At 40.3% G+C, this 16,001-nt stretch overlaps 1 protein-coding gene across 2 annotated transcripts in view; it reads left to right on the forward strand.

The window, feature by feature from the left end:
- The window catches only part of PRKCE (protein kinase C epsilon), a 518,891-nt gene that overhangs the window by 354,593 nt on the left and 148,297 nt on the right, over positions 1 to 16,001 (forward strand). For both annotated transcript variants that reach the window (XM_053312122.1, XM_053312132.1), the window contains exons 7-8: positions 3,962 to 4,104; positions 10,793 to 10,889. In XM_053312122.1, the coding sequence (XP_053168097.1) occupies positions 3,962 to 4,104; positions 10,793 to 10,889 (240 nt within the window). The remainder of the gene's footprint in view (positions 1 to 3,961; positions 4,105 to 10,792; positions 10,890 to 16,001) is intronic.

The raw sequence follows: 16,001 nt of genomic DNA on the forward strand, positions 1-16,001 counted from the left end.
ACCAACCAATCCCCAACTAAATATGTGAATTGAAATTATATTGAAAGTAGATCAATAATTCGTATATGGTGATCTGGATATATATAAATAAGATGTAATGATCAAACATTTATAACAATACATATATACAAACAATAGAACAATAATATAAAAAACTATGAGAACACAATAGCTTTCCGGTATTATCCTCTGTTTCAATGTGTCTTTTTCAAGTATCCAGTAAGTTCAATTAATCTTTGATAAGTATCAGCAGTGGTGTCTTGCTATTGTGTTTCTGTTGGACAATGAGTATTTCTCAGAGGGAATCCATCGGTTGTTTCCCGTCATCTTTCATCTGTCCATTCTACAAGATATCCATAAAAAGACACATTGAAACAGCGGATAATACCGGAAAGCTATTGTGGTCTCATCGTTTTCGATATTATTGTTCTGTTGTTTGTATATATGTATTGTTATAAATGTTTGATCATTACATCTTATTTATATATATCCAGATCACCATATATTAATTATTGATCTACTTTCAACATAATCGAAATTCACATATTTAGTGGGGGTTTTTGTTCTTGATTATATTATCAGGATCTACTTTGGTTTTTATGGACTACAACTCCCATCATCCCTATCCATGACCTTTGTGACTGGGGATGATGGGAACTGTAGTCCAACAACATCCTGGGACCCAAGGTTAGGAAACCCTGCTCTAGTCTGCGCTTCAGGGTCATGTCACATCATCCTTATATCAGTTGCATGGGTTGCCTCTATCTTCTAGGTGGAATTCTGGGTGCTGGTTATTTGTCTTTAAAGCCTTAAATGGCTTAGGACCAGCATACCTGAAGGATCACCTCCCCTACAACAGACAGCTGAGCCCCTGGTGACACTCCCTTACACACTCCACCACTCCCTACAGTAAATTGCTAAGAACCTGGGCAGCCTGGCACCTGGGATTTTTTCCATCTGAACTCACATTTTTATTTTTGGTGGCCTGTCCCTTACTCTTTGCCATCTCATTTTCACACAGGCACAGTTTATCTATAATAACAACTGCAATGGGGCGGGGGGGGGAAAGAAAAGTACCAACATCTGAATAATTAGCCTGTGCACTCCCTTTTAATTTGTGTTGTTGCATGCACCACCCAGAATATTTCCAAAATAGGGTAAATTGAGTCCTTAGGCAGCAGCTGTTGTAATCCATGGTATCTTTCCCATTTTTGGCAACAATGCCTCCCTGAACATTCTCCTTATATTCACTTAGTTGGGTTACAGGAAGGTTCTCCCCCACCCCTTTCATTTATGATGTTTTGAGAAAATATTATCATAATTTTTGAAGCATCCATAGCTTTTATGACAACGTTGTGGACCTTGTTTTCAGCACACACTACATCCTAATGAGATATGAAAGAGATAATTCATCAAGTCATATAGATTAGGGCAGCACAGCTTTGGCCTTCCTGCAGATGCTGGACTGCAACTCCTATTATTCCTGACTATTGGCTGCTGTGGCTGAGGATTATCAGAGTTGTCTTTTCCAGTCCAAAAACAGCTGGAAGGCCAAAGCTGTGTGCCCTGATATTGATCTTCTATTGGGAACCCTTGGCTTAGGCTAACGTTCCAAATATTTAGAAAGGCCAGTAAAGGAAGGCCATTGTTCTCTAGAAAGCCTATTAAATGTCGCAGGGCTTTGTTGATAGCACATAACTGAGCAATAAGTACTATTATAAATATACTTGGGCAACTTGATTGTAGGAAGTAAAATCATTCCTAATTGGTTGCTGTCTTATTATGTTTAAGTTCTGTTTAAAGGGCTTTTTCTTCCCCACCACCTTTCATTTTGAGTTATACGGATATATACTATCCACGATCATGTTATATGCACTGTTGTAATCTCATTGCAATAAAGAAAAAAATTCATTCCTAATTTAGCTGCTGTTCTGTGGAGCCAAAGCAGTCATCATGAAAGCAGAAAGTTTTTCACACCCAGTTTTTAGTTCGCATCTCCTCCAGAATGGAGGTGTGTATTCACATATCGGCCAAATTTAACCCAAAGTCCCTGCAAGCTATTAGGGAGCACTTCACACATAATTCAGATTTTTCATCACACGTTAGCGTGTAGCCCGATTTATATCTGGGGTAAAAAAATCCACTTTTTGAGTCAGTTCTTTGGGGCAACTTTGAACTCGCAGTAAAGCCTTGCAGAAAACCTGAAGTAAATCATTCTGTCTGGGAAAGCTCCTGTTCATTTAAGGGCAAGAAATATTTTTCTCTATAAGTATGCAGCATTGTCTGTGTCCGTAGTATTGTATGCTTTATATTTGCTCTTTTTCTCCACAAGAGGGCAATCAAACATAAGGTATTATGCTTGAGGCACCATGCTGTCAGTGTCAACAAACAAGAATCTGCATTTTAAGTAAGGTTGTTGCCAACCCTCCAGGATTTGCCTTTAGGAACCAGCATCATTCTCCAGGAGGCTATTGAAAGCAATCCTAGAAATATTAACTGCTTGCTATTGCTTATTTATTGCAAATAAATAAATAAATAAATATGAATATTGTGAAAAGGGGTGGGGGTGGGATCACCAGTTATAGCTTTAGTCAGAGTTGGCAAACCATAATTTTAGATAGCCCAATTATTTGCTGTTCCCATTTATATGTATGTGTGTATATATACCAGAACTCCTTAAAATGTTTGTCATGTGTTGTTTTCTGATTAATGTATGCTTATATTAATTTCTAATTGATGGTCTTGATTTAGACTTGTACTGCATTGGACCTATGGACGACATCTGGACTTTTCCTGCTGCTCTGTGGGAACAGCTAAGGTTGCCCAGACCTATCACAAATGTTGTCCAAACTGGCCCAGAATGATCTAGCAGGGAATTCCCAACCTTGGGGTTCCCAGCTCTGGGTTCTCAGATGCTGGACTGCAACTCCCATCAAAGTTCTTCACTCAGGCTTTGAGAGTATAGTTTTTACTGTTGCTGCTTTGTGTGTTAGTGTTTTATATAGGTTTTTAAACTTTTAAATAGAAATATATTATTTTGATATTTATATTTAATATTTGTTTGTATTTTAATTTATATTGTTTTAATTATATTGTAAACCACTGGGATTATTTCAATAAAAAGTGGTATAGAAATCACACAATCAATCAATCAATCAATGTCACAACATGTGGGTAACTGTACAGTACAGGGCAGAACTCAACATAGGGCCACCTTTGGAATGATGGGCGTTGTAGTCAAACAACATCTAAGGATCCAAGGTTGGACAGAAAAGGAAGGTGTTCAGAGAGTCCCATATTGATGCAGAAAAGAGAGAGATTATTGTATATTATGGGGCATTTACAAAGGGAAATTAACAGAATGGGATAAACGAAAAACAGGTTTGAAATTGTAATAAAAATCCTTTTCTACAGTTAACCAACCAATGTGGCCTTCCTGAGTTAATACAAGCATAAACATGGCTTTCAGAGTGATTTGAGTTGTCCGTAACTATCTTAATTCAGTACTAGACATGGTATATCTGCTCATGTAAAGATATTTTTCTTTGGTTTTGCTTTTTTCTAATTTTCACCTTAGGGCTAGCTCATCATTTACAAGAAGAATGGGTCCCTGAGTTCTCAAAGCCATGTCTTTTCTGTAATGCTTGAAGGAGCAATGCATGTAATGCTTACAGGTGTCTGTCTTGCCACAATGGGAAAACGAATGCTGGTCTAGCTGAACCTTTCCAGTCTGATCCCCCAAGACAGTTCTTCTGTCCTTAGACTATAATGTAATATGAAATGAACGTCACATATCCAGTTTAGCTTCCCCATCTCCCAGATCATTTTTTCATTACACGTTGTTACCCTTTGAGACCCTGAGTTTTCTACAATAAGGCTAGATGTGTACTGATATTTCAGAACAATGTGATCTACTTTAACCCTGGTCTTTTTCTCTCTCTCCACTTGGTTTAAATTGAAGTTTGCAAGATGAATGTACATAGACGCTGTGAAACAAATGTGGCACCAAACTGTGGAGTGGATGCTAGAGGAATAGCTAAAGTACTCGCTGACCTTGGTGTAACTCCAGATAAGATCACCAACAGTGGACAAAGGAGGAAGAAGGTAACCATATCATGTTATATATGAGCCAATGAATGCTCTGCACTGTGAAAAAGGCAGACCTTTGTCCTGTTTCCTTCAATCTTTCAATCTCAGAGCAAAACTATGCATTCTGGGTAACACAGAGATGCCAATGAAAAGTGCAGCAGCCCTGCATTGAGTTCTGCCCTGTACTGCACAGTGACACCCATGTGGTGACGTCACCATGTTGTTTCCTCATCAAACAATGAGCAGGGGCAGGGAAATGTGCAGCATCATGTTTCACAACATGAGTTAAATGTCCTTAAAGGCATGAAGAAGAGAATTCGACATGGGGATGCATTTTTAGCAGCATCTCTGTGTTGACTCTTCTGTGTCGTTTCACTCTGATTGTGGTTATTTTGCAAGTAAGGGGGAGTAACTCTTTTTAAAGTAACAGCCACTTTCTGGTAGAGTGGAACATCTAAGAGCAGCCAACATGGTTTTAAATCTGGAATCTCCTTAGCAAGAAACCTGAGAATTTGTTGATAAAATATTCCGTTCTCCTCACTTTTCCATCTCAGCTAGTCCATGCTTATTTGTTTTGAGGTCCTACTAAATCTTAGGGCTTAGTTAAGGTCCTCCTAAATACCACCCTTTCCCTTAGGTCAGGGATTCTCAACTTTGCACCCCAGATATTGTTAGACTACAGCTCTCATCATCCACAGCCACAGCAGATTGTGTCATTGTGTCTGGGGATGATGGGAGTTGTAATTTAACAACATCTGGGGGGCCAAGTTTGGGAATCCCTGATCTAAGGTAGCCAGGAAGATAGTGTGGCTGAAGCACCCAGAATTTCCTTGTTTGTGCAGACCAGGATTATCCGCTCAGAATAATTGTGCTGAGGTGTGATTCTTCTATATCTACCTGAATATATGAAGCTGCCTTATAATGAATCTGATGATCAGGCCATCTAGCCGAATATCATCTACAATGAGCAGCAGCAGCTCTTCAAAATCTCAAGCAGATGCCTTTTCCAGGTCTGCTAGAGATGTTAAGGCAGAGGTTCTTAAGCTTGGGTCCCCAGGGAACATGTATCCCCAGATGTTATTGGAACTGAATGGAATCTTTATTACAGTCATTGACCAGACAGAAATATAACACAATAAGTAATAACCTACAGCAGTCGTGATTTTATCTGTACTTTCTTACGGAACACAGTTCAGAATATATAATACAACCAACACAGTTCAGAATATATAATACAACCAACGCTCATGGTTTTACCAATTGTTTTCTTACACAACTTGTGATGTGACAAAATTTTGCCACTATGACAGAAACATTAATATTACTGTCAGACAAAAGAAGAGATACATAAAAGGCTGATGGCCTACTAGAAATTTAGATAAAGTAGATAGTAAAATGCTGACCGAATATCCCTATAAAACAAACAGTGGAGCAGCATGTGATAGATGATGTTATTGGTATACAGCTCCCATATTTGGCCATTGTGACTGGCGTTGACGGGAGTTGTAGTCCAACAACATCTGGAGACCCAAGGTTAAGACTAGTCCAGCAATATCTAGAGACCCTGTGCTAGAGTGTTGAACCAGGGACCTTCTACTTTAGGTTAAGAAACCCAGAGCTAGTGTATTGAACCAGGGACCTTCTATTTGCAAAGCATGTGCTCTACTACTGAACAATGGCCACTCCCCATCCACTTTTGGTCTCCTACTGGGTAGCCTCCTCCAGCTTACCTAGGCTAGCATGAAGAGCATATGCACAAGGTCAGAGGTTCTCAACCTTGGGTCCTCCAATGTTGTTCGATTGCAATGCCCATCTTTCCCATCCACAAGGCCATTGTGACTAGGGATGATGGGACTTGTAGTCCAACAACAAATGGGGGCCCAGGGTTTGAAGCCCTTGCATTAGATTTATAGAAATCAAAAGCAACTGGGCACAATAATGCTATCATCACCCCTTAACAGAGGCAAACAGACACTGATGCATCAGTGTAATGAGCTGGAAGAAGTCCTAGAAGACCAGATTGATTTGACCTCAATCAAATGAAGTCATGAAATGCTTTATTATTTTTCAGTTGTCAGAAGGAATCCTTCTTGTCAGAAAGCCATATAAACATCAAAGCCGCTACTTTGAAGTCCCCTTCTGGGAACACATGTGAACATAAATATTTCTTATCTAGTTGGAAAACTGGCGTGAGATCATTCCTTGCCAGATGTTCTGTTCTACCCTCCATAACGATACAATGATGACAAATGGAAATGCACTGAAATAACATTCTTTGAAAGGAGAATTGGATTCAGCAGATGTTTTCAAAGTCACTTCACAGAAGCTAATCCCTTCCACACTGGGACAAAGAAACCCACATTGCATGTACACTCTTAATCCAGGATACCATGTGCTTTCTTCTTATATCTGTACTGATGAACAACCTGGTCATTGACCTTTTTTATTTACAGTTGATTGCAAAGACAATCAAGCTGCAGTATTGGCCACACAAGTAAATGACTGTTCATTGTCCACATAGGAACACAGGAAGCTGCCTTATAGCCAGCCAGACCATTGGTCCACTTGGCTCAGTATTGCCTACACTGACTGGCATCAGCTCTTCAAGTTCAGGCAGGAGTCTTTCCCAGCCCTCCCTAGAGATGCCTGGGATTGAACCTGGGACCTTCTGCATGCAAGGCAGATGCTCTGCCACTGAGCCCCTCAGCAGTTTTACTCCCAAATATCTATCATTAGGATGGATTCTTATACCCCGGGGGTTCTCAAATTGGGGTCTTTAATCTGAGGGAATACAACCCCCATCACCCCATTCAGCTGTTGTGACTGAAGATGATCAGAGTTGGAGTTGAACAACATCTGGAGACTCATATTTGAGAATCACCTTGATCCGAAATGTGTTTACTGACAAGCAAATCTTTTTAATTAATTAATTAATCCTTATCCCCAAAGGGCTCACAATCTAAAAAGAAACATAAGATCCTTCCATCCTTTATTATTATTATTATTATTATTATTATTATTATTATTATTATTATTATTAATTTGATTTATATACCGCCCTTCCAAAAATGGCTCAGGGCTGTTTACACAGAGAAATAATAAATAAGTAAGATGGCTCCCTGTCCCCAAAGGGCTCACATTCTAAAAAAAACAAACACAAGATAGACACCAGCAACAGTCACTGGAGGTACTGTGCTGGGGGTGGATAGGACCAGTTACTCTCCCCCTGCTAAATAAAGAGAATCACCACCTAAAAAATGTGCCTCTTTGCCCAGTTAGCAGGGGGAGAGTAACTGGCCCTATCCACCCCCAGCACAGTACCACCAGTGACTGTTGCTGGTGTCTATCTTATATTTCTTTTTAGATTGTGATTATGTTTCTTTTTAGATTGTACTGGAACTGGAATCGGAGCAGATCCACAGGAGGGCCAATCCAGTAAGAGTCAGTTTGCAAGCCCAGGTGGGAGCCATGAGTTTGATGATCCGGGGCTAGAATAAGGAAGCAGGGAAGGGAATCAGCAAGCAGGCAAAGAAGCTGGAAGACTCGGAAAGAATAGAATTGGGGTTAGAAGTGGAACAGGCAGCCTGGTAGGGGGAGACGACTAGAACTAGATGAAAAAGTCATGCAAGTCAGAGTATGTCTATTGCCCAGGCAAGGTGTGAGCTGGAAGCATTTATTTCCAGGCCAGGTCTCAATAAATCAATAGCTTGCATGGAGGGTGGTGAGGATGAAGCCATGCTGGGTCGTGGGAGGTCAGCATTGCCCTTTCTTCCTCTGCTCTGCACTGCAAAGGACACCAGTTTGCATAGGTGGCCTTTTTATGGAGCGAGGGGACTGGCGGTATTTAGTCCAGAAACTGCAGCAGCTGCAAAATGCAGCAGCCAGGTTGGTCTCTGGGTCAGTTTGAAGAGACCATATTACACTTATATTAAAAAAACCCTACACTGACTACCAGTATGTTTCCAGGCAGAATACAAAGTGCTGATTATAACCTATAAAACAGTTTAGGCCTGGGGTATTTAAGAGAATGCCTTCTCCATTATAAGCCTCACCACCTACTGAGATCATCTGGGGAGGTCTATTTGCAGTTGCCACCAGCTCGCTTGCTGTCTACTCAGTGATGGGCCTTTTCCATTGCTGTCCTGGGCACTCCCTGCAGAAATAAGAGCCTTCCCATCTCTGTCAGCTTTTAAACCTTCTTCACCATGAGCCCCATTGCTAGTTAAGATCATCTGGAGAGGTTTGTCTGCGATTGCCACCAGCTCATCTGGGGACAGGGCTTCTCCGTTGCCGCCCCTGGGCTTTGGAATGCGCTCCCTGTTGAAATAAGAGCCGACCCATCTCTGACAGCTTTTAAAAAGGCACTGAAGACACATTTGTTCACCCAGGCTTTTTATTAGATTTATAGTTTTAATACTTTTAATGTTAGGTTTTAAATGATTTTAATGTTAATTATTTTAATGATTAAATGATTTTTAAAATTAATTTATTTTAATATTTAAATGATTTTAATTGTAAACCGCCCAGAGATGCATGTTTTGGGCTGTATAGAAATATGACAAATAAATAAATAGACTGTTAATACGCATTTATTCATCCAGGCTTTTAATTAGGCTTCTAGAATTAATCATTGTTTTAAAATTGTTTTAATATTTTTGTTTTAGTCTGTTCTTTTATTGTAAACCACCCAGAAACATGAGTTTGAGGTAGTATATAAATGTGCTAAATAAATGTATGTAGCCTCCGGTGACAGCAGACAGCAAGATGCACCCCTTCTTTGCAAGGAGCTTTGCAAAGGAGCTCCTCTCCTCATGCTCCTTGCAAAGTCTGCAAGAAGCACAAGGAGAGAAGAAGAGGCTGCTGGGAACCTTCCCTCCTCCCCAACCCCCTGCCACTTGCAAGGCTCCGTTTTGAATGGGGGCTCACCTCCCACCGGGCCATGGGGCAAGGCAGTATTTTGCGCCTTGCCTCGGGTGCCACAGTACCCTGAGCTGCCCCTACCAGTGTGCAGAAGAGGAGGCTTTAACTTCAGTAGCAGCTGACTACAACAGCAACCCATGAAGCAGCCTTGAGATAAAACCTCATGGAAGATCTTCATTGCCACAGAAACGTGCTTAATTTCCCCAAAGGTTGCCTCCTCAACAGGAACTCTGTCTTCTTTTTTTACTGCAGGGTCCAATGTCACACTGCACTTTTTTGAGCATCTAATGCAGGGGGGAACCCTACATACACATAAAAGAAAAGGGCACTGAAGACATATCCTCCTGAATATCACATTTTACCCAGGTTAATTGTTTTTAGTGCTTATGGTACCTACCAACTAACACTGCTGCCTCATCACAGAACCCTCTTCCTGTCCCATGCTTGGTTGACGTTTGATTTTAGATCCTTGAAAAATAATACAATAATTGATTTTCACAGCAAAGATCTAATCTTGATTAGAGTAATTTCTAGCTGAGATAGCCCAACAGAATTTATGTCACTAATAGGATGGTGGTTTTAAAAATGAACTGCTATGTTGCAGGGTGAAGGGTAGGTGGGAGCCTAGAGTTTGGAAATACCTGAATTTGAATCTTAGGAGGAGCTAGAGGCTCATTGGGAGGCTTTAGGCAAATTGCTGCATCTTTATTTAAGTTCCCTCTCTGTTTATTCTAATTAAGAAAATATTATCCCCTTTGCTGAGGTTTGAAACTGCCTCTAGATTTCTTCTAAAGTCTTGCTTGCTTGCTTTCTTAATGTGTATCCTGCCCTGCCCAAGGTAGCTCACAATAATGGTTGCATACATAGGTAGATATGGACATACATTCATGCAACAACAATATCCAGTATGAAACATTAAAACAAAAATTAAAAAGTTGGAGACATAGGAAGCTACCATATACTGAGTCAGACCATTGATCCGTCTAGCTCACTGTTGTCTTCACAGACTGGCAGTGACTTCTCCAAGGTTGCAGGCAGGAATCTCTCTCAGCCCTATCTTCGAGAAGCCAGAGATGGAACTTGAAACCTTCTGCTCTTCCCAGAATGGTTCCATCCCCTAAGGAATATCTTACAGTTCTCATATGTGGTCTCTCATTTAAATGCAGCCAGGGTGGACCCTACTTAGCTAGGCGAACAAGTCATGTTTGCTACCACAGGGCCAGCTCTCCTCTCTGAGACAGACAGGGCAGACAAAATTTAAAACACCACTAGTAAAAAATAATCATGATAGGTCAAAAGATTCTTTAAAGTGCTCATCTGCCAGATGGCTGAAATCTGGCTGAAATCTACCATATCCTACCCTTGTACAACACTTGTTCATTTAATGGCACATGCATTGGAATGGTGTCCAGTAAATTCTGAGTTTTTGGATTGGCAGGTTTGGAATCCAATCCAGAAATTCTTTTAGGAATAATTGGTTCCAGAAATTATTTGAGTTTTTTGTGTTATTTTTAACACTCCCATGGGTGGCTGAAGGAGCTTTATATACTTTTCTTTCTGTGAATTTGGCAAGCATAGCAGTTCATCTTTAAAAAGAAAAACTTAGATTTGCTGTGTTTAAAACTTAGTTTTTTCAGGCAGATGGCAATTCAACAAGTCTTTTCAGTTTCCTTCCTCTTTGTGTAGAAGCTTTGTTATTTCAAATTGCATCCTTGCTCTCCCACAATTGTCAAGCTGAATCCCTTACTATGTCTAAGTATCTCTTTTGTCGAACTATTCTTAGCTTCTTCCAGGTGCAGAGTCTCAGCCGCCAGTTCCTGGATCATCACCAGGAGAAGATGACAGGTCAAAGTCAGCACCAACTTCCCCATGTGACCAAGGTTCAACAACATTTATTTTCTTCTGAGAAATATTGCATTATTTTGTTCTTGTCACTGAACTACAGCTTTGTAAAAATGTGGCCCTGGTTGCTCATATTTAACTAAGAAAAGAATATAGGAGACACTTTAATATCATGGGGTAGTGTCCCACGCAAGTACTGCAAGAGTTAAAATTGTGATAGGCAAGGCTTCCTAACCTGAATCATGGGTTTAGGTTCTTGAGAAGCAGCGTAGGTTGCTCCATTGCTTTAATTTTTCTTTCTCAGATGAGCAGTGGTATGTGGTGCTTATTCACAGGGCTGGGGATTTAAAAATTAAAGCCTGTGCCAGTTCTCAGTTGAGTGGCAGCGTGGACAGCTCATTTGTGGCAAACACATATAGTGGTTTGGGTCAGTTGTGGGGTTGGGGATTTAAAATTTAAAAGGGGCTTATCTTTTACATTTTAAATCTCAATGGGAAAACCCCACCAAAGATCCAAACTAGCCCCATGATAATCACATTTGTGTACAGAAAGTTGATTCACAAAAGATCAAAACTGCAGAAGCTAAACCTGTGGTATCTATGGGTATCCTTTTGATTTATTTATTTTTTGAAAGCGTCTTAATTTGGCTATATCAGACTTGGGGAGCTAAGACCCAAACTAGCCCGATGATGACAGATAGATAGATAGATAGATAGATAGATAGATAGATAGATAGATAGATAGATAGATAGATTTTATTTGTTAGTTTCTCCGTAACAAATTGTTCTCTGGGCGGCTCACTACAGAAGATTAAAACATACAATAAAAACACATAACACATTAAATCATAACAGACAAAAAAGGTGAAAAGAAAATACAAAATACAATAAAAAGAAGCTTAAGCACTCATTAGTTAAAAATCAGATCAAATCTGAAAACCCAAATTTAAAAGGCCTGGGTGAACAAAAAAGTCTTTACCTGGCATCTAAAAGAACAAAGTGATGAAGCCAGGTGAACCTCACTGGGGTTTCACTGCACTGAAACCCAGTTAAAAAGTAATATAAAACACCTTTTCCTATTCTAACACTCAATAATATTAATTTGTTTTCATCAAATCTTTAGCATACTTGGGCATCAGGAACTTAGATACACTGAACTACATTTAAGTTAAGAGTTGTGTTCAGGAAATACAGACATACAAGAAGGGTGAATTTTCAGTGATTCCCCCTTCCATTCACAGTCACCCATGCCTCCCAATACTAATACTATTTATATAATGCTTTTCAACAAAGTTGAAAAGTGGTGTACATAGAAAAATGCAGAATAAATAAATAAGATGGTTCATGATAATTACATTTGTATATGGATAGTTAATGTCTTAATTTGGCTATATCAGATGTAGGTGTTTATTGTGCTTAGGGAGCTGCCTTATAGTGAGTCAGATCATGGGCCTATTTAGTCCAGTACTGTCTTTTGCAATTACTCTTTAGTGGTGTTTCTCAGCCCTGGCACCCCAGATCCATTCCACTGGAGATGCCGAGGACTGAATTTGGAACCTTCTCTAGGGAAACCGTGTGCTCCAAAACTGAGCCATAGACTGCCCACCTATGACCTACATTTTATCAGATTTAATAGTGAACATGTTTGCTAGTGGCCATAATCTCAGGAAGAGGCCTTTTCTAGTCCTCGTATAATGGGACCTGGAAACTTTTGCATGTGCTTAGCCTCCAAGCTATGGACCTTCCTTCTATAGTCCGAAGCTCATGAGATCCCATAGTGAACTTTTGTGCTCTTGTAATCTGCTTGGTTGCAATAGTGTGAGATAGGAAGTAGCCTGTACCTGACTGTACAATGTCTACTTTCACCATTGGCAGAATCAGAAAGGGCTCGATTTACATTTCCTGAAGGCTTTTGGAATTCCGAACCTTGGTGTGCATTACAATGTACTTACATAGAGTCAGTCATAGAGTTGGAAATGCTTGTTCTAGACAGGCCATCTTGGAAATGCTTGTTCTAGACAGGCCATCTTTGATTAAAGTATTCCTAACAAATGCATGCCTAACCTTTCCTACATGTGGTAGAGGAGGAGGAGGAATGAATAATTCATTCCTTATTCATGGCAATGGCCCGTCATTCCCTTCTCTGAGCCATGGCATTTATTTAAAAATTGTATCCTGTCTTTCTCCAACATGGGTCTGGAAATCAAGTCCTTTATTTATTTATTTTATTTATTGTTAAATTTATTGTTAAATTTATATACCGCCTTTCATTTAAACAAAAACAAAAACCAAGAACATAAAAACATAGAAAAAAAATTAAAACAGTGGGCGAAATTCTCCCAGTGGGCGAAAAACTGTGACTAGATGTTTGATTAGAAAATAACATACATAAACTCATTGATTACTAATATGCAAGTTTAATTGAAATGAATGAGTAGCAGCTTATTGAAGCACCACACCCAATGCACAAGAGATAGGAGATAAACCCTTAGTAATTAGTCTAACATAAATGGTTAGATATTTCTACAAACTGCCTTATTTTTATGCATTCTGTTCCTCACACTTACCGCCTGTACTTAGAAAGCTCTATTCATTATTCAAGCCTAGGGGGGAAAACACATACTGATAAAGAAAGAGGCAAGATTACTGTCAGAGATGAGGAAAATACTTCTAAAACGTATTTTAGATACAAAATACCCGAGCAAATGTATTTTAAATACAAATATTTGGTAAACAACCAATAAAAATATAAAATGCAAAACAGTAGTTTAAAATATATCTTAAAATACAACATACAATGCCTGAAAAAAGGAAACAATGTTGAAATGTTGGTTACTTATACGAACTTGTTTCCATATCCTTTAAGTAATATAAATGTTTAAAGATTAAATCACACAAGTTGTGCCTTCTGGGGCTGGGAATCACCCCAGCAAAGGAAAAAAACTGTTCTACGGGACCACTTGATGTTAGACTTGCATTATATCTTTTAAAATAGCTATTAGACATTGGGATATCCATCCAACGTACTAATGTTTTTGGATTTGTCCTTCAAAAACTGGAGTATTTCCAGCTTTTTAAACACTCAGTCAGATCAATATTTGCAAAACATAATAATACCCTGTTTCTTTTTGCTTTTTCTCCATTCTCACCACCCTCCATGGGCGTCTACAGAATTTATTTATTTTTGAGGGGGGATACACAAAGTATGTCAACAGAAATCAAAACACAACAGGATGTATCCAGTGTTAATCCTGTTTAGAAATAAGTGAAATAAGTGAAAGTTATTCACTTAACCATTGAAAGAAGTGAAAGTTAGTCATGACAAAGGCTCCAATCCTATAGCTGTGGCATAGTCAAATGAGCAGCAAGTTGCATTTATAATGACGCAATCATATGATTTCACCTTAAGTGGTGCAGCGGGGAAATGCTTGACCAACAAGCAGAAGATTGCCGGTTCAATTGCCCACTGGTATGTTTCCCAGACTATGGGAAACACCTATATCGGGCAGCAGCAATATAGGAAGATGCTGAAAGGCATTATTTCATACTGCATGGGAGGAGGCAATAGTAAACCCCTCCTGTATTCTACCAAAAGAAAACCACAGGGCCCTGTGGGCACCAGGAGTCGAAATCAACTTGATGGCACACTTTACTCATATGATCAGATCATATGGGGACAAAAACAATTCATTTTACCCCAATTAATCTGTTCCCCCCTTTCCTCTCTCTTTATGCTATTCTTGAAGCACTGAGAGCAATTGGGGAGTGGGTGTTTTACAGGAGTGACTCATAAGGATTCCCCTAAACCCAAGCTGTTACACAATAAGAAAGCTAAAGAAAGCTTCTAGTTTATATACAAAGCAAAATGATTTATTTGTATATCCTCCTACAAATCAGAGAATAAAGAAGATTCTAACTGCCCCGTAAGCCAGTGTGGTGTAGTAATTAGGTTGTTGGATGAGGACTGGGAGACTCAGGTTGAAGCTCTCAGTCATGAAGCCCTTGGTCAGATCACTGGGTGATCTTGGCCCCTCACTATTTCTCAGCCTAGCCTACCTCAAAGGATTGTGCTAAGGATAGAATGGAGGGAAAGAAACTTGGGATGCTGTACATGGAGTCATCTGCTTCTATGAGGCAGTCTCTCTCTCTCTCTCTCTCTCTCTCTCTCTCTCTCTCTCTCTCTCTCTCTCAATGTGACTGCCTTTACAAGCTGTTGTGAGGGAAAAGATGGCTTTTAAAATTTTAGAAAAAATTTATCCCGTCTAAGCAAGCAGGGCTGCTTGGTTTCCTGTACTGTTCTGTGTGTCCCACAGTGATAATGAGGGTGTTCTCATGACCAGTTTAACCCATGCTAGGGCAGCCCAGCCTGGGTTAGGATGGTTGTATGAAGCGTTGGGATCCTCACAGATCCAGGTGCTCCCGTGCAGCCTGACCCCCTTACTAAATCCAGCTATTAGCCAAGGCTAAGGGTGCAAGCACACCCTTAATCCGGCTGCTGGGTATCATGTGTCGTAACCCAAGGAGACACATAGATAGGGAAATCTCCCAATGCTTCGTGCAGGGTGCGTTGTGGGATATGTGGCAGCCGGAACAACGAGTTCCAGCTACATATCCCTCCATGCTTTCCCGTGGAGTGCTGCTTGTCTGGATGCACGGAAGGTGCCCCGAAGAGCCAGGGCCTGGTAGTCTGGGGGGAAGGTGAGTTAAAAGCAGCCTCCCCTCCCCCACGCCCTCCCCACCCACTCTTGGTGATCGTGAGAATTGCCTTAATGTGCCCCACTCCCACCATAACCAGGTAACCTGAAAAGCCAGCTAACCACCCTGCATGTCCTCCAGCAATCTGAACACAAAGCTCTCTAAAAGTGAACTGCAGACAGAGAGTATGCTGATGCTCTCACAGAGAGGAAAGAAATGGACATTTGCTACCATTAGTCAGCCACAGTAAACAGTAGGGGACACAGACAGGGAGATATTTGTAAACTACTCTGCAAAACAACCTGCCTAAGCCTTAGGCAAGTTGCAAATTTTCACAGAGACTTGGCAAGAAGAACTTCAGCCACTTCAGGTCAGATCAGGTTTCTTGTAGTGTTGCAGCTAGAGGGGCAGAGAAACTTTAAAGCAAGCGAGCTGTGAGGTAGGGAGTTATCTTGC

The sequence above is a fragment of the Hemicordylus capensis genome, chromosome 1 (genome assembly GCF_027244095.1).
Source record: "Hemicordylus capensis ecotype Gifberg chromosome 1, rHemCap1.1.pri, whole genome shotgun sequence".
NCBI lineage: Eukaryota > Metazoa > Chordata > Lepidosauria > Squamata > Cordylidae > Hemicordylus > Hemicordylus capensis.